The following is a 13,759-nucleotide window of genomic DNA, read 5'->3' as shown; positions in this document are numbered from 1 at the left end:
CCCCTCATCTGCAATGAGGTGTTAATGGCACTGAATTACCTTTTTGGGAGGGTTCTATGGATTAGTGAGATAATGCATACAAAGCCCTTTATACAGTGATGTACTGTATACTTAATCATTATCTGATGTCCTCATACTGCATGTAGGTAAAATTGGAGTGAAGCATGAAATCTTGCACTCACAGGCTTTTGTTCTTTCCAGAACATCTTCCTAAATTGCAAGCCAGACCCTACTCAGCTGCCAGGTACTGTAATATCTAAATTTGGTTTTAATTGCAAACTGGATGTGCTTTGTATGAAAACGTTTTGGGCTGATTCCTTTCAGGGAGGGGAAGGTTGTCAGGGTGCTGACATGGCTTTGTAAACCATGGCTTTGTAAACCAGTAGCCTGAATATACATCTACAGTAGCCTGAATATGCAACAGTCAGTTCACACTTGCATGTACATCACCACAATTTGCAGCTGCATGTGTTAATGGACTCTATTGAAAAGCACTGTGTTTGTGATGATCTACGCTGGCTTATTTGTACATGCAAAGCTACTTGCAGCCAAGTTCCAAGTGTTTACTGCAAGTAACAAAGACACTGAGAGAATTCCTGCCAGCTCTCAGTTTTTTGTCCCACACTAGCTCCCTACTTTATAGTTTCTGAATGTGTTTTTCCAGACAGTTCATAGGTGCTTCTTGAAGCTGGTAGTAGCTGAGAAACCGGAATATTCTTAAATTTCCCAGTTCAAATCTTGCCTCTGGCATGATCTCACTAGTTGACCTTGGAGCTAGGTGTAATGTGGAAGTTTGATTGTAGGTCCTGATGAGCTCCCCTTGTCCAAAAAGCAACTGCAGAGTGGAGGAAGTGATTTGGATTGAGGGGGTTAAACATTTGCCTCCACACCAACTTTTCCCCATGCAGATTGTTCAAGCAGCTGTCAGTTGGAGGAGTGAAAACAGCTACAGTATAAGGATTATTTACATTGGGGAGTTGGCACAGAGGCAAAGGGTAAAAAGCTGTCAGGAGTTCTAGTCATATAATTCTCACCTTGCATCTACTTTGGCTCTTATGCAAGCCACACTTTCAGTCTCATTCCCCTGATCTGGGATAATACTGAGGGCTGTTTGTAAGGATTACAGCAGCACATCAGGGGTGTGTGTGTGTGTGTGTGTGTGTGTGTGTGTGTGTGTGTGTGCGCGCGTGAGAGAGAGAGAATTAGAACATAATCAGGCATGTGTATATTCTTTGTGAACATGTGACTGAAAGTAGCAAAATAAATTATGCAATTCATAATTGAAATAGGGTTGCAGAATTTTGCTTTTCACAGTGAGGCAAAAGTACAGCCAGCTCTGCCCCTAATAGTTCTTGTCTGCAGTGTGATAGTTACTGCTTTTGTTGTTGTTACTACTTTTGTTGTTGTTGTATGGTGTGTTGACTTTCTTTCCATTGTGTCATTGCAGCTCCAGTTTATTTCAGCCTGGAAAGATGAGTTTCATCTTTAATATTCTGGAGTTTCCATCCCATCTAGGTCAACTACGAAGAGGAGTCTGTACTGGCTGGCTGGCTAAGCTGGTTGCTCCAATCCTTAACTTGAAGGGTGATGGATCTTTCATTCCAAAGGTATCCAAACTAGGCCCAAAGAATAGGTTTTTCTTAGGCCAGGTGAAGCTTGTGGCATTTTAGAAACAAAAGCAGTTTCTGCTCTCTGTTGTCATAATTTTGAAACTTGGCAGTGGACAGTATAAAACCTAGGCTCAGTTGTAACATGAATCTATTTTAGAAAATAGACCTTTCTCCCCTTCCTGCCCCCGCCCCTCCACTTTGGATTCATTCATTGAATAGGATTTTTCTTTGGGAGTTTAGACCTATGGGTGGATCATGCTCTGAGTTAAGGTGGATTTCACTGGAGGCACTGGGAGGACTTTTTTTTTAAAGAGATGAAGGATTAAGAGAATCGGGCAGAGATAGGATGAGAAAGATGATCATATATGGTGAAGAATTATGTTGCTGTTGGAGTTAAAGTGGGGTACAAGGCCTGAAAAGATTGAAGGCTGTTTCTCCAACGTGTACCTTATTGATTTTTTTCTAGTAAAGATAAACATCCTAGGCCCTGGTGGTGCAGTGGTAAATGAGCCCCTGGTGGTGCAGTGGTAAAACTGCCGCCCTGTAACCAGAAGGTTACAAGTTCGATCCTGACCAGGGGCTCAAGGTTGACTCAGCCTTCCATCCTTCCGAGGTCGGTAAAATGAGTACCCAGAATGTTGGGGGCAATATGCTGAATCATTGTAAACCGCTTAGAGAGCTCCAGCTATAGAGCGGTATATAAATGTAAGTGCTATTGCTATTGCTATTGCTAGGTCTGCTCTATACAAGTAGCTACCTCCATGATGCCAAACTGATTCATTGCTATCAGCAACTGGTGTCCCCAGCTAACTGGAGGACATGCTTTGTGACACAAGATTTGTGTTTACATGGAAACTAAATTTGTGAATTAGCTGAGTTGATCAGCCCATGATGTTTCCACTCTGACTCTTATGATCTTATTATGAAAATGTGAAGGCAGATATGCATTGTAAAAGCTGGATCTTAAAAGCCATTTATTCTGACTGCTACAACATTCTCCTGTGGCAGTGAATTTCATAGGGAAACTTACCAGTTGGATAAAGCGGTACTTTGTTACAAACCTATTTCCTGTCAGGTGGGGGTAGGGGTTGTTATGAATGTGAGTGAATGATGGTTTGACTTTCTCTGGAGAATAAATACCTCTTTCCCTGGGGAAACTTGTTTCTGTTCTCTGGGGAAATGTTTGGTATTTCACTTCTCAAGAATCCTAACCAGGTGGCCAGGGTGATTTCAGTAGTCTTCTGTAGCACTGATTGTTTTCACCAAGCCTTTCAAATGTTGTCCAAAGGTAATCTTTATGTAAAGAAGTTTGGAGGGTTACTTGATGGCCTTTATTGTGGGGTGCCAGAAAACTGACTTCCTGCTGAGATGCTCACACAGGTTGCACATACCCCAATGCCTGATTGGTTAACATGAAATTTTTGAAGAGTTATTAATTAAATAACCAACTCTTACAGCAAAGGTTCTAACTATGAAGAACACACTAGTACAATTCAGGTTTGTACAAGGGTTGATTCATCCATGGGGTAATATTTACCCTTAATGGCATTTGTAGACATGTTTGAGAAAAGTGAACACTTATTCTATTAGTAATCTAGGCAAGATCTTGTGAATAGGTTTCTCTTAGGCCAGGGAGCACCTCCATGCTCCCCCCTCCAAGATATGGAAGGAAAAGGTTCGGGTCTAATCATCTATGAACATAAAGTTTGTTTACAGTATTATAACAGCATTTTGTGGGGTCTGTTTGACCCCTGGCACCATAAGTGCATAGTACTTCCATTTTCTCATGCAATGCAATAGGGGTTATCAATACCCCAATATCCATATTAGTAAAAAGGGCACTTCTAGACAATATTGTGAGGGGATGGTGGACAAAACACTACAGGACACTTAACCTCATTAAGGTTGTTCTCGACCTGGAAAATGGCGTTGCAGAACACTGAACACAAAATGTTATGATTTTCCCCACCTGCTCAAATGAGGTACAATCCACCCCAATGTAAACCAAGGTTTAGAAACATCCAGTATAATTTGGTAACTATGCTTAATGGTTTTGGGGCACACGTAGCAGTCATGTTTCATCTGTAATCTGATGATATCTATGTTCTAGATCTCCATATCTTCTCGTCTGGTCAACAGTTTTCACTTACCAGACAATCCATCTGTTCCTTTCATGATGGTGGGTCCAGGAACTGGAGTTGCGCCATTTATTGGCTTCCTGCAACAAAGGTAAGTGCTTCATTAATATGAAAAAAAATAAACAGCCCTCTCAGCTTGTAGTATTTAAGAACCTATTTTGCAGCACCTGATGATGGACAAAAATATAAAATAGTGAGCTACTTTACCTGATTACTGTCAGTAGGAAGCAGAAGGATCCAGTAGCATGTGTAGGCACAGAGTCCTTCCTCTCTTGTGGAAGGTGAGGTCTGGAGTAAGAGGAAGAGGATCTTCAGCCATTCCAGACTGGGCAGGTGGCAGCTGAAGTCGCTCTCACACTCTTCCTTCTAGCACTGCCCCACGTAACTGTGAGACATGTATGAAGACTGTAGCCATAGGGGTGGGGTTTGGATTTTTCCTACCCAATCAGTACCCTGCCAGAAGGGAGAATACCTTAGGAAATTCCCACACGAGTGAATTCACGTATGGAACTTTAGAATGATGTGAGTGAACTCACTTATGTAACTGTAGACATAGTCACAGCTGCATGGGATAGCACTGGGCATGTGAGCATGGAGACAGTCTGACTCTTTAAAACCCTCCTACACTTGGAAAAGGTGTTCCATTAATCTATTCTTTGGGGCCTGATGGATCTCATTCGTGTGTGTGTGTGTGTGTGTGTGTGTGTTTAATGTGGAGGTTGGTTTCAGTTTATTTATTTATTTTATTTATATGCCACCTGACTCCAAAGGCTCTTCTTTTAATTTAATGTAAAAGAACACACACACCTTTTTAAAGGATTGCTCATAGCAAAGGGGTACAGGTGTGTTGAACTCTGTGGAGCGTCCCTAGCTTCAAATAATGTCCTGATGATTTTCCCTTCAGTTCAGATCTTGTGGTATGAATTTAAAAAAATAGATGAACCACACTTGCTTCATTAACATAAAGCAGCAGTGATGGTACAATGTGAGATTTTATCATGTTGGGATTGTTTACACCCCTACAATCTTGGTGCAGTGTTTCATTACCCACAATTGCTTTAATCTGGATCTGATTCCAGTGCCCTCTTGCTGAAATCCTCAAATTATTATATCAACACACAATGGAGTAATGTGACCCCCATACTTCAGGAGGAATACCTGCAGTCTATAGAGAGACGATTTGTTCATATTTTGTCTGTGCTTGCCCACTGAAGGTACAGGAGAGTTTAAATTAAGGGCCTTACATTCCAAGCCTGTTCAAATTTGGACCAGTCATGTTTCATTTACTCCAATAGCTCTAAGACATGTATATTTGCTAGTGGACTTTTTGTCCACTGACCAAACTCTTTCTTATTTGATCTGGGCTGTAGCTTTTTTAAAAAAATAGCATTTTATTTATGCTTGAAGATCAATGCTGTTGAAGTCAAGCTGTGTATACAGTGAACATCCTAAGAAGGTCAGCATTTGACTCTTAACTCTGCAGTTTTATGTTCCAAAATAACATTTGATTTAGTGCAAGTTTAAAGTGTCAGCTTGGCATCTTATCTTGGTTTGTTCCTCCTATTAAATTACAATCTAGAGAAGTATCTGTATGTGGAGCATGAAATTGAATTGCTGCAATACCAAATGATTATTTTTAGCTGGATAATAAATTCTTGAGAAAACATTAATTGGGACAGCCAGAAGCTGCCTTTGAAAATAAAGGGGAAACAGATTTGCTATCATTACTGCTAATAATGGGTCCTTGTAATGTTTAACAAGCTGCTGTGACTAATTTCTTCCATATAATTGCAATGACCTGTGCATTTTATTGAAAGGCTGCTTATAGCAGCCATGAATTCAAGTTGACTGAAACTTTGATGTAGTTACAACAGAAAGCATTTGAGAGTTATAATGCCTCTGGTGCTGTATGAATATCAAGTAGCAGAAGCTGAGAACGTGATAACCTAAAGGAAAGTTGTTTGGATTCAGCAGGCTTTTAAATAGACCCAGCAAGAAAATTGACATCTCATCCCCTACCCCACTCTCCCATAAGCTTCTTAAGAACGTCAGAGCAGCCCTTCTGGATCAGGTCCAAGGCTCATCTAGTCCAGCATCCTGTTTCACACAGTGGACCACCAGATGCCTCTGGAAGCCTACAGGCAGGAGTTGAGGGCATGCCCTCCCTCCTGCTGTTACTCCCCTGCAACTGGTATTGAGAGGTATCCTGCCTTTGAGGCTGGAGGTGGCCTTTAGCCCTCCAACTAGTAGCTGATGATAAGATCTCTCCTCCATGAAGTTATCTAAACCCCTCTTAAAGCCATCCAGGTTGTTGACTGTCACCACGTCTTGTAGCAGAGAATTCCACAAGTGGATTATGCGTTGTGTGAAAAAGTACGTCCCTTTGTTGGTCCTAAAGTTCCTGGCAATCAATTTCATGGGACGACCACTGGTTCTAGTGTTATGTGAGAGGGAGGTCTTCCAGTCTGCTTCAGCATTTCATTAAATGTAATATCGTTAAAAATAAAATAACTGCCTCCGAATTACACCTGCAAAACATTTACAAATAGTTTGCATTTTTCAGAGCATTTTGAATCATCAGGACTTAAGCATGCACTCAAGTAATGTGTTAGTGTTACTGTGGACTGCAAGACATGAACTTTGCTGCCCAGTTTGCTGGCTGAGTACATGATCTTGCAAGCAGCTTCATTTTCATAGGTTCACGCACACAGTATCTTCTGCTTGCTAGCGCAGGATGTTCACAGAGGCCTTTCTGTTGCAGGGGGCACACCCTGATCCTCTGTACTTTCATTTTAATTCAAGGAGCAGCTAGATATGCACATCCTACTTCATGTACAGAGCTGATCCAGTGAGTGTGGAATCCCTTCTGGCTGGGGAGCTCTTTGTGCATTTTGGATCTTCTGTGTCCACAAAGGCTCACTGGATTGGGCAAATCTTTCTCCCTTCCCACTTTGCTTTGCTTAACTCCACCTCCTCCCTCCCCCATCCCCCAGCCAGTGTTCAGGCATGGGATATTGAACTTCCTATAAGGGTCCTTCACCCTAGTGTGCTGTTGAACAGTCTTCAAGATTATAAATTAGGGGCAAATCTATGTTCACAAATGAATCTCCTTAAAATCTGTTAGGTAGTCACTCAGTGAGAGAAATCTGGCCTTTGTGGTCACACACAAGCAAGCAAAAGGCAGAATCTGGCCTGCCTCCTGCCTAGCAAAATAAATGCAAAACTGTTGAACTCTGACTTTTGTGGTACAGCACTTTTGACTGTTTAGGGTTTCTTTTAGCACAAACACACAGTAGATGTTTTTAGGGAATGTATTTCTTTGTTTAGACAGAAGCTCAGAGAAGATCACAAGGACTGGACATTTGGAGAGACGTGGTTATTTTTTGGCTGCCGTCATAAGGCCAAAGATTACTTGTTTCAGTAAGTTGGTTTCCTTCTGTTCCTGGTTACTATTTTATCCCATAGTAGTTGTACATGGGAATTTGTCTTTACCGTGCAACAATCCTTGGCTTTATCTTTCAGAGATGAGCTCAGATGTTTTGTTGAAAATGGCACATTAACTCATCTGAAGGTTTGTTTCTCAAGAGATTCTACAGCTATAGAAGAAACTGCCACTCCTAAATATGTTCAAGATGACCTTCGGCTTTGTTCTAAAGAGATTACCAGGATTCTGCTGCAGGAAAAAGGATTTTTTTACGTCTGTGGGTGAGTAATGTTTAATTTTATAGAAGTTGCATTTGCAAGAACTTGTAAAAATTAACTGCTTTTAGATTAGCACTTGGAGAAGCAAACCTCCGGGCTTCAGGCTTCCAACACTGCAGTACAGAAAACAGAAAACAAAATTAATGAGAGTCCAGGTGTGCTGGCAGGTTTCTTTTTTTTCTTGGAGAAAATACTCCCGGATGCTTGGTTTGATTACAGTGCTCAGAAGGAGGATGAGCAGATCACAATAGAAGCTGCTTGGAGAACTTCTCAACAAGTCAGAAAAGGGAAGGCACAAAGGGCAACTGTTCAGAGACTGGGCTTGTTGGGGCAGTAATAGAAAACGCCAGGGTGTGAGCTAAGGCAAGCAAGGGATTTGAGATTCAAAGTGGATCACTTTAGTGTGCTACATATGCTGATGACACAAGCATAACCTTTTTCGGAAACCAGCATGGTACTAAGGTCTTAGAAAAGTACAGGTTAACTTAGCTTTTACATGTATGTAAGTTGTATGTGTTTGATATGTCAGGGTTATTCTACTGCAATGCACTCTGTGTGGGGCTGCCTTTGCACATAGTCCAGAAACTGCAGTTGGTACAGAATGCGGCAGCCAGGTTGGCCTCCGGTAGTGGTGTATACAGAACTGCACCTCCACGGTCTGGCACTGGGGGGGGGTGGGGCTCTTTAAGGGAGGGGGAGGGTGTACTCACCCCTCCCACTGCTTTTCCCCTGCTGGCGCTCCTGTTTTTTAAAGCATTTGGGCCAGCAGGGTACCTCCCTGCTGCCCCTTCCCCCGTTCCTCAGCAAAAGGCTTCAGAAAGCCTGACTGCGTGTGCACGTCATGTGTGTGAGTACGTCGCATGCACACGTCTAACATACACTTGTGCGCGATGCGCAGATGTGACGTGCATGCGCAGTCAGGCTTTCTGAAGCCTTTTGCCAAAGAACGGGGGAAGGCAGGGAGGTACCCTGCCGCTCCAAATGCTTTAAAAAAAAAACAGGTGCACTGGTGGGGGGGAAGCGGCGGGAGGGATGAGTACACTCTCCCCCACCCTTAAAGGTCCAACTCCCCCCCCCCGGTGCTGGACCGCCAAATCAGCCCCGTGTCCAGACCAGTCCGGAGGCCTTTAGATTGGCCCCTGGACTGGTCCGTGCACATCCCTAACCTCAGGATCATCTCAGAGAGACCATATTACATCTATTCTAAAAAAGCTACACTGGCCACCAATAGGTTTCTGGGCAAAATACAAGGTACTGGTTATAACCTATAAAGCCCTAAACAGCTTAGGCTCTAGGTATTTAAGAGAACATCTTCTTCGCCATGAGCCCCACTGCCCATTGAGATCAACTGGAGAGGTTCGTCTGCAGTTGCCACCAGCTCTTCTGGTGGCTAAGCAGGGACGGGCCTTCTCTGTTGCCACCTGGAGACTCTGGAATGTGCTTCTTGCTGAAATAAGTGTCTCCCCATCTCTGATAACTTTAAGTCCCTAAAGACTCATTTTTACCCAAGCCTTTTAATTTGACTGTGGTTTTAAATTATGTTAATTGTGGTGTTTTGTTTTATGTTGTAAACTGCTCAGACGGAGGTTTGGGGCGATCTACTTATTTGAGAAATAAATAAATGTTCCAGAGAAAATTAACCACATATGTTCCATTGTCTTTGGTGTCGGATGTGTATGTGACGAACTCTCGTCAGTGGGGACTGTGAAATGCTTAATATTGGATTGTGTCCTATATCTTTTCTTATAAACCTTATCTCAGGAACCCTTGAGGAGGTAACATGGATTATTAGGCTTCTAGAGAGAGAGAGAGAGAGAGAGATGTGGTTCACATTCCCATTCATTCTAGTGGGGCTTGTATAAACTCCCTTCAGGAAGATTATGTCCATGTTGTTTAGAATTTAGTTTCATAATAAACTACTGTAATCAATTTATAGTTCACAATGTTATGCAGATATACATATATAGTATGCAGATAATATTCAAGAGACTGAACAGTTTCTCAGTATTCATCTTAGAACCCTAAGGACAAGTTTTGTCTCAATGTGAAATTAAAATGTACATAGCAACTGCAAAGAGGCAAATATCAGTTTTTAAATGTGGGTGTGCTTATTGTTTATGGTGCAGGGGGTACAGGTGCCTTCTTAATGGGGAGGGGAGTGTATGTACCTGTGGATGCATTCACACATGTGCACCTCTTGCAAGGCTGGAGAGCAAGGAGTCCTCACTTCTGCCTTTGCTTTTTAAACACTTCCATGGTGCAATATTTGACATTAGTCAAACATTGTTCTGTCAACTGACTGATATTCCAGCCCGTCTAAGTCTGACCAGCTTTTCTGTCCCCACACGTGATTGTACTCTTCACCTTGCAGTATCTGCCTGAACGTTGGCGTCGATCTATCAGCTTTTTCTTTTTTCTATATTTCTTTTTCAGAGATGCAAAGAATATGGCTAAAAATGTGAATGATACTTTAGTGGATATCTTTGTTGCTGAGAGAGGAGCTGATAAATTGGAAGCACTGAAAATACTGGCTACATTAAGAGATGAAAAGAGGTATCTGCAGGACATTTGGACCTAAGAACTGGCCATTCTCAGTTACACAGTGGTTTGGCATTGTTGTTCTGTGGGAGGAGCTGCCTTCTCTTCATCAGTTAAGAGGAGCCTCTTAATTTACACTCTGGTAATTGAGTTCTTCTCCTGTTTCTCTTATTTGCACAATAAACAATCACTGATTTCAGAGATATTTGGTGTGATGGACTCTCATAATAAGAATCTTAAATGGCATCAGTGGTTTGGAGCAAAAATGGTTAAAGGTGCACATGTATTCCCTTTACAATGAGCTGGAAGACAGCTGTTCTCAAATATGTAAGGTAGCATATATAGTGTTCTCCCTTGGCTAGGACATCTTGCAAAATGTCCCCCCTTCCTATCTGCTACTGGATACAGGACTTTGCTGAAGCCCTGTTTTGGACATAGCCCAAAACCTGTAGTCATGCAGCCTGCTGCATCACTGTATCTGTCTAGAAACAATAGGACAACTGGTTTCTGTTTGGCTCTGTTAACAGACAAGGATATGAAGCAAAATTATTTAATTGAAGACTAGGGTTACAGTAAAAAGATTAAGGGTACTGGGCCAACTGCCCTGAACTTTCCAGAAACAAGGCTGGGAAAACATCCCTTTAAAAAGTTCTCAAAGCAGTTTACTTGGCAAAGGAAATGCAAAGATGATTTTCATGAGATGTAAAATAAGTGCCGATACTGTTTAGCTGATGATCACATATTTATAATTTGCTGAATACATTACCCAGTGTTTCACACAGAATGCTTGTTTCAGAAATCAAATTTCTCCCTTTCCCCCTTTTGCATAGAAAACCATGTTTTAGTGTATGTTATAGAGGGTCATGAATTGAGTTAACTTATTGCTTAATTGTAAGATGAAATTTTCAAAAAGTGAGCCAAATATTTAAGCCAAATATTCAGTATGGATTTAGGTATCAAGAGTTATTTCAACCCACACGTTAAAGTTACTATTTTAAATTGTTGGGGTTGTTTGTTTTTTGCATGTAAATGGTTTTGGTGAGTTAGCACATGGTAAACTCAAGCTTTAATGTAATTGGACTTAAATGTACTGGAATTTGGCTTGAATTTGCCTAGCATCAGAGAAGGTGTGCAAAATTCATTTGATTTCTATCCATGCTTTAAAATTCTGAAGTAATATATGTTCTCGCCTTGTGCTGTTAGGTTATTGGGTTGCCACTCAGTATCCTTCTGTGCCTTTAATAGTTGCTTCAGCTGTGGGAATAGGCAGGAAAACTCTACATGATATCAAGAGAAGCATTACTGCCTGTTAACGTCTGCAGATCATATTGATGTTAAAAATTCAAGGGCCGTTTAAAAAACAAAACCCTTGGCAATCCTTGCAGATTATTTGATTTTATTTAAGATTCTTTTAAATATGAGCAGATGTTGAAGGTATGAGAAAGGTATGTTCTCAGTCACTCTAGTAAAGGAGTTCGCTGTGGTCTGGCTCCTTTTAATTTACCTTAGTTTTTAAAATATTGTTGATGCTTGGTTTGGGAGTTCTTATGTAACTGAAAAAATGAATGATTGCCAAGTATCATGGGCATAACTACGATTAGGCAAGGGGAGACAGATGTCTCAGGGGCCCCCTGCCTCGAGGGCACCCCCAGAGTCATGTCACATGACTCCCCATTGCCCGCCTGCCCAGCCCCAAGGCCACTCAGCCACTTGCCCTGTTCGCCCTCTCTCCTGCTTGCCCTCCTGGCTGGCAATCTAAGTAGCCTGCAAACTGCTAGAGCTCCTTCTCTCTCTGCCTCTCAGCTGATCGGTGGGTGGGGCTTCCAGAGAGGCCTCCGTGCAGGCCTCGCTGAAGCCTGACGCTCTCCAGGCAGCAAGGAAGGAGGCAGGCAGAGTGGCCAGCGCTGGCTGCCCTTACCCACCACAGTTCTCTGCAGACCCTCTGCCCAGGCCAGCCAGCCCAGCCTTTGCCAGGAATGGAGGTAGAATGTGAATTCGTTTTTGTGGTTAACCCCCCCCCCCCGATATATAGGGATCTTCTTGCCATAGGGCTTTGATATGGCGGGGGGGAGAGACTGAGAAGTCTCTGAAAATTTAATTTAAAATAGATTGGAAAATTTACTGGCTTTTAAAAAAATGCTATCTAAAAAGTCCTATAAATGGTTTGTTTCATGGCAGAAAATTACAAAAACTTCTGGAACTAACAAAATTATATTTATATTCATTCATTCATTCATACATGCACTTATGTTCAACTTGTTTTGCAACCCAGAAAGTCTGAGTGAGAACTGTGAAGCATGTGTTGTGCTTTTATTTTATTTTATTTTTCTTTAGAAATGCCAAGCTGGTTGGGCATGTCCAAAAACCTCATTCACACTATTTACATTGTATGTCATCAGTCAGTATGATTCTGTAATGATATGAAATGTTAAGGAGGCCCTGCACATGCTGATTTGCCCCCCAGCCCTGCACCCCACTAGGGATGACCCTGCTTCTGAGCACCTGCAGAGAGTGGTTTTTATCTCCATACAGCGAGAGACCACAACCAGCCCTACTTCCACATTGGGGAGCAGGGAGAATGACTTTTTTGGACAGACTAGGGCGTAACTCAATTGTAACTCCTTGAGCCCTGGCATGTCTCATCGATCTTAAAATTTTACCAAGAAGAGGCAGATTCCTCATTCTCCCCCCACCCCTCTTTTTCACCTGAGGAATGGTGCTAATTCTTGCTCTTTTCGCTATTTCTCCCCACCTATCTTCCTTGCTTCAGTGGGACTTACTGGTCTCCTAGAGGGAGCAAAATATGCTGGGAGCAGAAATTAGTTTGGTTTGATTTACATCCCTGAGCATATGCTATACTATATGCACTTACCAGGGTAGGATCTCAGACAGTTGAATGCAATGGAGTTTATTTTTAAGTAGACACACTTTCCTTGCTAGTAAGTCCTTTAGGTTTCAATGAAATGTACTTCCAGCTAAATGTGGTTAGATTTGCTGCCTGAAGCTGCAGTTCTCCACACACTTACCTGGGACTCTTACACAGGCTTAACACTGCTTTCTTAGCAGGCTTTACTGCAAGTTTTCTGGGAGGCTTTACTGTGAAATTGAAGATGTCCCAAAGAACCAACGCAAAACAGTGTTGTTGTTTTTTAACTCCGGATATAAATCAAGCTACACTCTAATGAGCAGTGAAAAACCTGAATTGTGTGTGAACTGCTCCTCACTAACTCGCAGGGACTTCAGGGTAAATCTGGCCAACATGTGAATGCAGCACCTCCATTCCAGAGGAGATGTGTGTTAAAGGGCTTTAAAAGCCTCCTGTGAAAAACCTCCTGCAATCAAACTTTACTGAATTTGTTCAAAATTCTGAGAAAACATACATAGGCTCACACTGCATGGTTGTAAGTCTCCTTTGCTAATCTGCAGCGAGGGTCCCATTTTAATAATTAGTGTTTCTAGTGTGTTCTAGGCATTAAAAGTAGCACAAATATATAGTACTCAGTGTATATCACTATATATTGTGAAGTGTGCGTGTGTGTATTCAGTGAAATGTATTTCTAGGCAGCATACTTATTTTGAAATATCAGACTTAAATCCTTGGGGGCCTGGGGTGTGCCGAGGCCCTGGACTTTGAGGGGGGGCCCATTTTAAAATCTGGTCTCTGGGCCCACTCCAACTTTGCTACGCCCCTGCCAAGTATTAGACCTCTAGTTGTATAGATGCTGGTGATTGTGCAACTATCAAGGACTGATAATAGAATAAAAACTGAAT

General features: G+C 42.1%; 1 protein-coding gene across 5 annotated transcripts in view; it reads left to right on the top strand.

Moving 5' to 3' along the window:
• Positions 1-10,191, top strand: part of MTRR (5-methyltetrahydrofolate-homocysteine methyltransferase reductase) — a 33,968-nt gene extending 23,777 nt beyond the window's left edge. For all 5 annotated transcript variants that reach the window (XM_053243795.1, XM_053243798.1, XM_053243796.1 and 2 more), the window contains 6 exons: positions 202-244; positions 1,448-1,607; positions 3,721-3,839; positions 7,076-7,168; positions 7,271-7,453; positions 9,884-10,191. In XM_053243795.1, coding sequence (XP_053099770.1) covers positions 202-244; positions 1,448-1,607; positions 3,721-3,839; positions 7,076-7,168; positions 7,271-7,453; positions 9,884-10,028 — 743 coding nt within the window. In that variant the 3' untranslated portion in view covers positions 10,029-10,191. The remainder of the gene's footprint in view (positions 1-201; positions 245-1,447; positions 1,608-3,720; positions 3,840-7,075; positions 7,169-7,270; positions 7,454-9,883) is intronic.
• Positions 10,192-13,759: the final 3,568 nt, after the last annotated feature.

Source organism: Hemicordylus capensis, chromosome 4 (genome assembly GCF_027244095.1).
Source record: "Hemicordylus capensis ecotype Gifberg chromosome 4, rHemCap1.1.pri, whole genome shotgun sequence".
In the NCBI taxonomy this organism is placed as follows: Eukaryota; Metazoa; Chordata; class Lepidosauria; order Squamata; family Cordylidae; genus Hemicordylus; species Hemicordylus capensis.
This window is presented reverse-complemented; position numbering and strand designations above follow the sequence as displayed.